Source organism: Strongylocentrotus purpuratus, unplaced genomic scaffold (genome assembly GCF_000002235.5).
Source record: "Strongylocentrotus purpuratus isolate Spur 01 unplaced genomic scaffold, Spur_5.0 spur5_scaffold_15, whole genome shotgun sequence".
Lineage (NCBI taxonomy): Eukaryota > Metazoa > Echinodermata > Echinoidea > Camarodonta > Strongylocentrotidae > Strongylocentrotus > Strongylocentrotus purpuratus.
In genome coordinates, this window is record NW_022145600.1 from 2729330 (window position 1) to 2740380 (window position 11051).

General features: G+C 34.7%; 1 protein-coding gene across 1 annotated transcript; it reads left to right on the plus strand.

Moving 5' to 3' along the window:
• Positions 1-4177: 4177 nt before the first annotated feature.
• Positions 4178-9643, plus strand: LOC115923972 (protein DPCD-like; the record flags this gene model as incomplete). The annotated part of the gene is given in 3 exon segments (XM_030985343.1): positions 4178-4311; positions 5314-5416; positions 6841-9643. Coding segments are annotated over 3 exon segments (342 nt in total), but the record flags the coding sequence as incomplete, so codon positions are not given.
• Positions 9644-11051: the final 1408 nt, after the last annotated feature.

Below are 11051 nucleotides of genomic sequence, written 5' to 3' on the forward strand. Positions count from 1 at the left end.
GTAAAATACTTAGCCAAAAGTTTCAATTGAATACCAAAATTAGCTAAGTATTTTATCTAAGCCAAATACTAAGTAAAAGGCTTAAATTTTGTACTTAAGTATTGAATTGAATTTGGCTTTCTAACTTGTAACGGATACAGTGAGCTGTGAGAAGTTAAATTGATATCTGGGTCTGTATGTTAATTGTCATAAAAATTTATATTTCAGCAGAATAAACACTGGTTATTGGTACACTCGCTGCACGTGTTGCACAGAAATTAACCACTGGCCTGTCTCAAAGCCTCTCTAAAGTCTTGGGAGCCCCAAATTTGATGGCAAAATTTCACTTAAATTGTATCATAATGTGAAAGAGGAGGTCATTTATGATACACTTCTGCAAAGATTCCCCCCCCCCCCAAAAAAAAAAAAAAAAAAATGTGTCTGAAGACAAATATTGATGAAAGAAAACATAATTTGGGTTTTCCGATGTACGCAGAAAACCAAAATTTTGTATTCTTTAATCAATATTCGTCTTCAAAGACATTTGTTTTGAAAATCCTTGCAGAAACGCGTCTTAAATGGCAGCCTCTTTCACATCATGATACAATTTAAGTGAAATTTTGCTATCAAATTTCGGGGGCTCCCAACACTTTAGGGGCTCTAATATAAGTTTATTAAAACATTTAACATCTATTTTCTATTAATACAACCCCCACTGAGTACAGTCTCTACATGGACATTACATGTATGTTTACATTCATATGCAATACTACCCTGTAACCCCATCTACTAGATTAGGCCTACTATCCATCAACAACAATATAAGGTTATCAATTATCAAACATCAATCTTTTTTGTCCCAACGTCATCGCAAAATCAATTTGAATTTATCCTGGATCACAAGCAGCTACATGTACATTAGTAAGATTGCATGAAAGGTTTGAATATATAACCTTACCTCGTTAGATCTTTCCTCTTCTGGCACCTAGAGCTGCTACATGTACGTCAGGAAGATTGCATGATAGAGATGCTCTATCTAGGCAGGTATCTTCGCTCAATGATCCTTGAGCTCTGAAACTCAGCAATGTATCTCAATATTCTGCCTTTTTTAAAAGAAAATTAATAGGAGGAGCTTGATACCTTCAGTTTCGGTCTCAATCAAGGAAACTGGGTGTCACAGCTTTCCTTCTTTATCCGTCCTTATGTTATCCTTTGTTTTTTCTTTCAATAACCTTTTGGTCTCAGTTTCGGTCTCAATCAAGGAAACTGGGTGTCACAGCTTTCCTTCTATAACCGTCCTTCCTTCTATAACCGTCCTTATGTTATCCTTTGTTTCTTCCTTCTGTAACCTTTCCTTATGTTATCCTTTGTTTCTTCCTGCAATAACCTTTTCTTATTTTATCCTTTGTTTCTTCCTTCTATCTCCTATCCTTATGTTATTCTTTGTTTCTTCCTTCTATAACCTTTTTGTATGAATCCTTTTTTACTTCCTGATGTTTTCCTTTGTTTCTTCCTTCTATAACCTTTTTGTATGAATCCTTTTTTACTTCCTGATGTTTTTCTTTGTTTCTTCCTTCTATAACCTTTTATTATGTTATTCTTTGTTTCTTCCTTATATAACCTTTTCTTATGTTATTCTTGGTTTCTTCCTTTTATAACCTTTTCTTACGTTATTCTTGGTTTCTTCCTTCTATAAACTTTTCTAACATTGTATGTTATTCTTGGTGTCTTCCTTAAATAACCTTTCCTTATGTAATTCTTTGTTTCTCTATCTAGGCAGGTATCTTTGCTCAATGATCCTTGAGCTCTGAAACTCAGCAATGTATCTCAATATTCTGACTTTTTTTAAAAGAAAATTAATAGGAGGAGCTTGATACCATCAGTTTCGGTCTCAATCAAGGAAACTGGGTGTCACAGCTTTCCTTCTATAACTGTCCTTATGTTATCCTTTGTTTTTTCCTTTTATAACCTTTCCTTATGTTATCTGTTGTTTCTTCCTGCAATAACCTTTCCTTATGTTATCCTTTGTTTTTTCCTTCAATAACCTTTTGGTCTCAGTTTCGGTCTCAATCAAGGAAACTGGGTGTCATAGCTTTCCTTCTATAACCGTCCTTATGTTTTCCTTTTTTTCTTCCTTCTATAACCTTTTTGTATGAATCCTTTTTTACTTCCTGATGTTTTTCTTTGTTTCTTCCTTCTATAACCTTTTATTATGTTATTCTTTGTTTCTTCCTTATATAACCTTTTCTTATCTTATGTTATTCTTGGTTTCTTCCTTCTATAACCTTTTCTTACGTTATTCTTGGTTTCTTCCTTCTATAAACTTTTCTAACATTGTATGTTATTCTTGGTGTCTTCCTTAAATAACCTTTCCTTATGTAATTCTTTGTTTCTCTATCTAGGCAGGTATCTTTGCTCAATGATCCTTGAGCTCTGAAACTCAGCAATGTATCTCAATATTCTGACTTTTTTTTAAAGAAAATTAATAGGAGGAGCTTGATACCATCAGTTTCGGTCTCAATCAAGGAAACTGGGTGTCACAGCTTTCCTTCTATAACTGTCCTTATGTTATCCTTTGTTTTTTCCTTTTATAACCTTTCCTTATGTTATCCGTTGTTTCTTCCTGCAATAACCTTTCCTTATGTTATCCTTTGTTTTTTCCTTCAATAACTTTTCGGTCTCAGTTTCGGTCTCAATCAAGGAAACTGGGTGTCACAGCTTTCCTTCTATAACTGTCCTTTTGTTATCCTTTGTTTTTTCCTTTTATAACCTTTCCTTATGTTATCCGTTGTTTCTTCCTGCAATAACCTTTCCTTATGTTATCCTTTGTTTTTTCCTTCAATAACCTTTTGGTCTCAGTTTCGGTCTCAATCAAGGAAACTGGGTGTCACAGCTTTCCTTCTATAACCGTCCTTATGTTATCCTTTGTTTCTTCCTTCTATAACCGTCCTCATGTTATTCTTTGTTTTTTCCTTCAATAACTTTTCGGTCTCAGTTTCGGTCTCAATCAAGGAAACTGGGTGTCACAGCTTTCCTTCTATAACCGTCCTTATGTTATCCTTTGTTTCTTCCTTCTATAACCTTTCCTTATGTTATCCTTTGTTTCTTCCTGCAATAACCTTTCCTTATTTTATCCTTTGTTTCTTCCTTCTATATCCCATCCTTATGTTATTCTTTGTTTCGTCCTTCTATAACCTTTTTGTATGAATCCTTTTTTACTTCCTGATGTTTTCCTTTGTTTCTTCCTTCTATAACCTTTTCTTAAGTTTTTCTTGGTTTCTTCCTTCTATAAACTTTTCTTACATTGTATGTTATTCTTGGTGTCTTCCTTCAATAACCTTTCCTTATGTAATTCTTTGTTTCTTCCTTCTAATATAATCTTTTATAATGTTATTCCTCGTTTCTTACTTCTATAGCCTTCTCTTGTGTTATTCTTTGTTTCTTCCTTCTATAACCGTCTCTTAAGTTATTCTTTGTTTCTTTCTTCTAATATAATCTTTTATAATGTTATTCTTTGTTTCTTCCTTCTATAACCTTTCCTTATGAATCCTTTTTTACTTCCTTCTATAACCTTTCCTTATGTTATTCTTTGTTTCTTCCTTCTATAACCTATCCTTATGTTATTCTCTGTTTCTTTCTTCAATAACCTTTCATTATGATTCTTCCTTCTGTAACCCTTTCTTACGAATCCTTTTTTACTTCCTTCTATAACCTTTTCTTATGTTATTCTTTGTTACTTCCTTTTATCACTTTTTCTTATGTAACTCTTTGTTTCTTCCTTCAATAACCTTTCCTTATGTTATGGATCGGTCTAGGAAGTGAGTGAGAACGGGGTCTTACTGAGAGGATTGCTTTTCTTTTCTTTTGTTATCTGTGAACTGAAAATACAAATGCAAAACTTATACAAATTCTGGAGAAAGAATTTGCTTGGAATCATTCGTTGTGAGCTATAAAAAAATCAAGTAACTTTCAAAAGTAGTATAATTCAAAATCAAAATACATGTATCACTTTTAGCAGAACTTTAATATTTATTTTTATTTTAATGTTGTTGAATGTGTATTTTAAACTTTAATGTGAGCCCTTTCTGCTTGGAAAACATCTAAAGATGTACAGCAGGTATAGTTATTTATAAGTATGTTGTATGGCAAGTTTAAATTGTAATCAATGATATTTGTGTTTTTCTGTGTTTATTATCAGCCCATCTTTACAAGAAAGGACACTCGCCAAGCATTCCAATGGAGAATACGTAATCTTCCATATCCTATTGAGACATACAGCTTGTCAGTCGACCAAGACACCAGATGCTGCATTATCAGGACATCAAACAAAAAGTAAGCCCAACATTCTGAATTCTTTATGCCTTTGTCAACAAAGGTGGTGCCTGGAGGCATGTTTTGGGGTTGTCCATCCCACTTTTTGTTACTGTGATAACTTGAGAACTATTGAACAGATTTTTGTTGTTAAAGAGCTGATATTTTGAAATCATCTAATCTATTTATGACATCAGACTGTACCAACGAAAAAAATGTAATTACTCCAAAATAAGACCAGTTATTTTAGGCAGCGGCAAAATATAAAAAGAAAGCTAAATATCTAGTGAAAATATCAAGATTTTTTTTTTAGTAGAAGTTAGCCTTTTTGTCAAATAAGTACTCTTTACCAAATAATTTTGCTTCAAAAAATTATCATGAAAATATATTTTCAGTCTCTACACTAAAAAGATGATAGGCAAAATCCACCTCATACCAAACACTTTGCTTAATGTCCTTTAATTGGTATATTTCAAGCTGTAGTAGAGATCTATGCTGTCTTCAGTCACACAATTAAACCTTATGAGATACTTCCTGGTAATGCTTTTAACTTAGGTAAGCTTTTTTGTTCATGTACATTCCCTTAAAGCCCCTCTAAATTGTTGGGAGCCCCAGATTCGCCCAAAATTTGATGGCAAAATTTCACTTGAATTGTATCATAATGTGAAAGAGGATGTCATTTAAGATACACTTGTGCAAAAAAAAACCAAAAAAAAAAATTGTTTGAAGACAAATATTGATAGAAGAATAAATAATTTGGGTTTTCTTTTGAACGCAGAAAACCTTATTTTTTTCTATTCTTTCATCAATATTCAACTTCAAACACATTAGTTTTGAAAATCCTTGCAGAATTGTGTCTAAGCCTTAAAAATGACATCCTCTTTCACATAGTGATACAATTTTCCATCACATTTTTGGGCTCCCAACTCTTTAGAAGGGCTTTAAGGCTACCAAGATAAATTTTGTCTTCAAAATAATACATGAGGTAACAGTGATTCTTGTCATTTCCTTCTGTACTTGCAGGTACTACAAGAAATTCTCCATACCAGACATGGATAGAGCTGGTCTTCCTCTTCAGCAATCAGACTTCAGTATGGCTCATAGTAATAACACCCTCATTATCAATGTAAGTAATGTTAGTGCTCTATCACGAATCAGGGGCAGAGCCAGATTGTTAGGGTGGAGGGGGGGGGGGGGGGGGGGGGGGGGGGGGGGGGGGGGGGACTCTTCAACAATCAGACTTCAGTATGGTTCACAGTAATAACACCCTCATTATCAATGTAAGTAACGTTGGTGCTCTATCACAAATCAGGGGCAGAGCACAGATTGTAACGGAGGAGGGGGGGGGGGGGTTGAGGGGGACCTCTTCAGCAATCAGACTTCAGTATGGCTCAGAGTAATAACACTCTTATTTTCAATGTAATACCCCCTTCACATACACGGATTTTCCTACGAGTCCTTACGGATCGCCAACTCGTAGTAAATCGCAAGCATCTGTAAATAACTCAATGGTATCCGTAAATAGCTTGTCACAACTCGTAGACACTCGTAAGGATCCGTGAAGGAAGAGGCAAATTTGTTGACATGTCAAAAATGATTGTCCACAGATTTATTTTTCCATAAATAACTCATAAATAGCCCATAACAATCCGTAAGTATCCTAAACGGCTCGCATCAACACGTAACCATTCATAAACCCCTCACAAAAATCTGTGAATGACTCGTAAAAATGTTTGTAACAATTTTTTTACGGTTAGTTTACGATTCGTTAAATGATTGTTTACGGATTATTACGAATGCTTATGCGTTGTTTACAATTTAGTTCGGGGTCGTAATACGATGGCTTTACGGATTGTTACAAGCTATTACGAGCACGTCTAGTTGAAAGTGTTTTAAGAATAGATACATATACTTTACGTATTCTTGCGTATCGTTTACGATTTTGGGAAAAGCTGCAAAATCCTAAGGACTCGTAAATACTCGTAACTATTAGTACCAACACGTAAACAGGTCGAAAAATGCCCGTAAGTTGCTCGTAATTATCCGTGACAACTCGTAACAACTCGTGGAATTTTGCCGCAAATACATTGTAATAATTCGTAATAATCCGTCATAAACCGTAAATAGCTGGTAATGACCCGTAACAACTCTTAAATCGGTCGTAAAAGTGGCCAAATTGTAAGGATCCGTGAATTTGTGTATCCGTGTATGTGAAGGTGTATTAGTAGAGTTATACAGTACTAGAAACACATAGTGGTGTGAACATTTATACAATTGTGAAATCTACATTTTTACTTGATTTAGCTATATGTAGCATGTACATTTACATGTAGTGTCATCCAAAACTACATAACATATTTCATATACGTTCTACTCAATGTTGAGCAGGTCATGTAGCCAGGCTTTCAATTTCCATTCAGGGTTTGCAGGGCGATAACTATCTGTACCCCTTAATTTCAAGAGGGTTCATCTGAACAGTTTCAACATGAATAGTATAGTGTGAATCGAAATGCAATTATCAGATTGTTTCATTTTGTTCTGTTTATACAGTACAAGAAGCCAGCCGAGATTCTAGCGTTAGAGAAACAAGTTATTGCAGAGATACAGAAGACGAGGGAAAGCAAGGAAGGAGACATGGAGTGTGCACCAAGCTAACGTTCTCCCATTCACTCAGTGTGACGGTCAGCTCTGGACATTCAGTAATGGATGTAAACTTAGTTAATTTGGTTTGTTTGTTTGTTTTTTTCCAACTGCTAAGAAAGTGTGTGCGAGGAACTAGGGGACCGGTGGCCTTAAGTCCTCTCTGAGGGACTTGGTTATGAAGGTTATACCAAAGGGCACAAGCGCATCAACTTGGTTTCAAAATCGGGAGCTCCTAGTTATGAGACTACTGCTTTACCACTAAGCCATCACTCCTCCTCTATTAAAACTAAGTGTGCCTTAAGCTGACATGGTATATTTTAGTGATATGTAACTCTCCAACTGTCATGAATTCTGAGAACTATGGGATTTAACAATGAGTCCTTGTAGGAAAGAATAGTTTGAGACAGCTTGTTATAGGATGTGAGCCTCTTTTGAGATGCTCAAGATCAGTGAAGAAAAAAAGTACATGTACATGTAATTCTTGACAAAGTGTGCATACAGCAAATATAACAAGTACTGTCCTTATGCCCTTTCAACAAATTAATCTATATAACTCTCCAGTCATTGCAGAGTCTTGAATAAACTGCTCTTGATCAACTACTCTCTGTACTTATCCGCTCCGAGCTGAGTCTGATCTGGAATTGATTCCAACGTTGAGTATAATAGAAAATCCTCCAATTTCGATGTTATGCTCTTTTTTCCAGAGGTTTCTGCTAACCAGTGTATTATTGAATTAGATATGAATTGAATGAGTATGTGTGTGATTTACTTTTTTTCTGAAGCCCTTGTGACTTGTTTATGTGCTCCACTTTTCATTCATAAGGCTCAATATCAAAATATGTCTTTATATTCAAGATGATGATTGTATCAATTTGATACACCTAGGAGAAGTGTCAAAAGCTATTTGTAAACAAATGTACTTTTCAGCAGATTTGGGGGAGGGGGTTAACCCCCTACCTACCCCCCTCCCTCCTCCCCCCCCCCCCCCCAAAAAAAAAACCCCTCTAGAACTGCTACTGCTCCACGACTTCTTTTACATAGAGATTTAAGCAGTTGTGCTTTAGTTACTCTACCAGAAAGTTTATAAAATACTGACCAACGTAAATTGGGAACTTTGTGTAGTATTTATCGAAAGCTCAGAGTGTCGTGATTATGAATACATCATGTATTGCATTTTATTCACCGATGTTGTACATATTTTGTTGATTTGTAAAATAAAATGTTTCCCTATTCACAATGAAATTTGCACCTTTCTTTTTCAAAGTTCTATGCGTATACAGTGGAACCTGCTTACAATGACGTCCTTGGGACCATGGAAATTACTTTGTTATATCATGGTAAAAAATATTTTAAAAAATAATAATGATACCTTGTTATAACAGATACCTCTTGTCAGTGGCGGCGTAGGATTTTTTCAAGGGGAATGTTTTAAAATTGGATTGCATCATTAATGCGATTTTTTTTCTTCTCCCCAATCCGTGAGAAAATATTTGGCAGCAAATCAGCCAGCCGGTGAACAAAGGGGGCAGGGGGGTAATTACCATTAAATTTTGTCTGCGTACGCGCCTGCCTCTTGATTCAGAGCTCTTTATAATGAGTTTCCACTGACTGTATATACAGATGATTGATGTGTTCTTCATCCTTTCTGGATTACTTTGTGTGAACTCCCAAAAACCTGATAGCCCGAATTCACAAAGGAGGTTTGTCGACAAATCTCCTTTTGTTATTTACAAACCAGGTTTGTAAAAAACGTGTCAAAACGCTTCATATGACGTACATAAACCTCGGTTTGTCGACAAACCTCCTTTGTGAATTTGGGCCATAGAGTTCTCTCAAAACGACTAACTAAAGCAGAGATGGATCCAATATTTTATGATAATGGAGGGGCTAATGTACATTTAAAATTCTCTGACCAGCAAATACAAATTCTTTAACCCCCCCCCCCCCCTCAGGGTCCCCTGGTGTGCATACGTGTGTTGTGCTTTCAGAGAATGCGATTTTTCAACAGGTTTTTATCAGTTTGTTGTTGTTTTGTTGAGGGGTGGTTCTTTTTTTGTTTGCTGTTGTTATTGTTTTGTTTTCTTTTGTTTACCTATTAATTTTCTGGCTCAGAGAACTTATCTACAACATAACATTCAAAATTACTGAGACCCCTATCTCGAAATGCATATGAATTTCTAAAATCGAGATTAGCTTTATCAAAATCTGTATTTAAACGGTCTTTAAATTGTCAACATGTCTTCATGATTCCCGCTATTTTCAATGCTACATACATTTACAGCGTCTTGCCACTTTAAAAAAAATCCCTCAAAAACTTGAAAGCTCTTCACTCGGTAATATAACGTAATTCACGAGTCGACAAATCGTGTTACTCTTCAAATTCTGTGTAACTCTACGGTACTCTTTGTTTTCAGCAACTTTAAATACTCCATAATAAATGTATTACTCATATTATTCACACTTCTGGTTAGTTTACACCACACGAATAATAAACCGCAATAACGTTTATTTATTAATCTGTCATCAAAGTTTGTTTTTATTCAATGTGAATAATACATTTTTCATTAAAAAACAAATTTACTTTATAATTCATAATCATATCACTCAATGTATGTATTAGAATTTTGTTTGGATAAATGCAAAGTTTTAAGAAAAAAAGAGAGAAAATAAATGATGGGCACTGTAGTGCTATCCATCTAAATAATTTTGATTTAATTTCCAAATGCACAATGGCGTTTATTGTTTTATATGACTCATAGTACATGAAATACATTGATATTTTAATTCAATTTCTATAACCTTGGTGAAAGTGACCATAAATATATTTCAGTTATCTTGTATGATACAGCAAGAAGCGCTATCATAGCCATCACAGTAATTCATTACAAAAACTAGTGCATTAATTGCTTCCTAGCAGGACCTATTTTCAAAAGAACCGAATTACGAACTGAACAACATGTAAACCCATACGACGATTTCATTGACATATTTGTCTTGTTGCATAGTGTAAGCAGAAAGGCTCTTTGTCATTATTCTTATTATTTTGTGTGTTTCCTTTCGGTTATTTTTTGTCTAACCTTGTCAGCAAATGTTGCCTGACCGCCCCCCCCCCCTCCACACACACACACACACACACACACACACACTTTCCCGCTGAATTTAGCATGCAGTAGGAAATTCTCAAATGAAAAAAAATGACCCTTTCGAACTGGTTTGTGATACAGTTAAAACAGCAAAGTATTGTTATTTGAAGATTGTTGTTTGGTTGGGTTTTTTTTCCATACAGCCAAGTGATATGAAGCTTTTTCATACATTTTGCTGTAATCAGACGAGTATAATTGTAACAATTTAATAATTCTTGATAGCTGTAAAATGCTATTCTTACAATTAAAATACATCACAGCTAATATAAAAATGTTTCAAATAGATACAACAAAATATAGTAAAACACTGTGAACTCTACATTTTTAGCAATATATTGGGCATACACATTTCAACAGAGTAATACTACGTTATCTGAATTAATAAATGTCTGCAATTGGTTTGCTGCCAATAAATCAACAATCAACTTCAAGAAATGTATAACTACATGATATTTTACAGCTCTCCAAAATCTCCCGACTTTAGCTCTGTACAAATCAAATTAAATAATAATATTCTTCCCAGAGTGAAGTCTAAAAAAGCTTTGTGCACTGCAAAATAAGGTTTTACGTATCATATCAGTTTCTCACCCACGATCCAGTAGCGATCCCTTATTTAATTCTCTTAAAGGGATAGTTGAGTTCTGTTTTCAGACCGCAAATGCCTTCAAAGTGCATGGTTATTGCTCTTATTCTTATTTATGACATTTCTAGTGCCCTTTTAGTACCTAAAATTGCTATGAAGGTAATTTTAGACCGCAAAATGTGTGAAATTTAGCCAAAACGATCATACGGTGACCGTTAATTAATTATTTAATTAAAAATAACAATACATGGGCCGGCTGGTTGTGCGTAATATAACCAACACGAAAATACCAACAAAAAAGCCATTATCGACATTGGCTGGAATACGACGTAAAAGGCGCTATTTCTTTTTTGTGATGGTACACAATATTATAAATCTTTATATTTATGGAT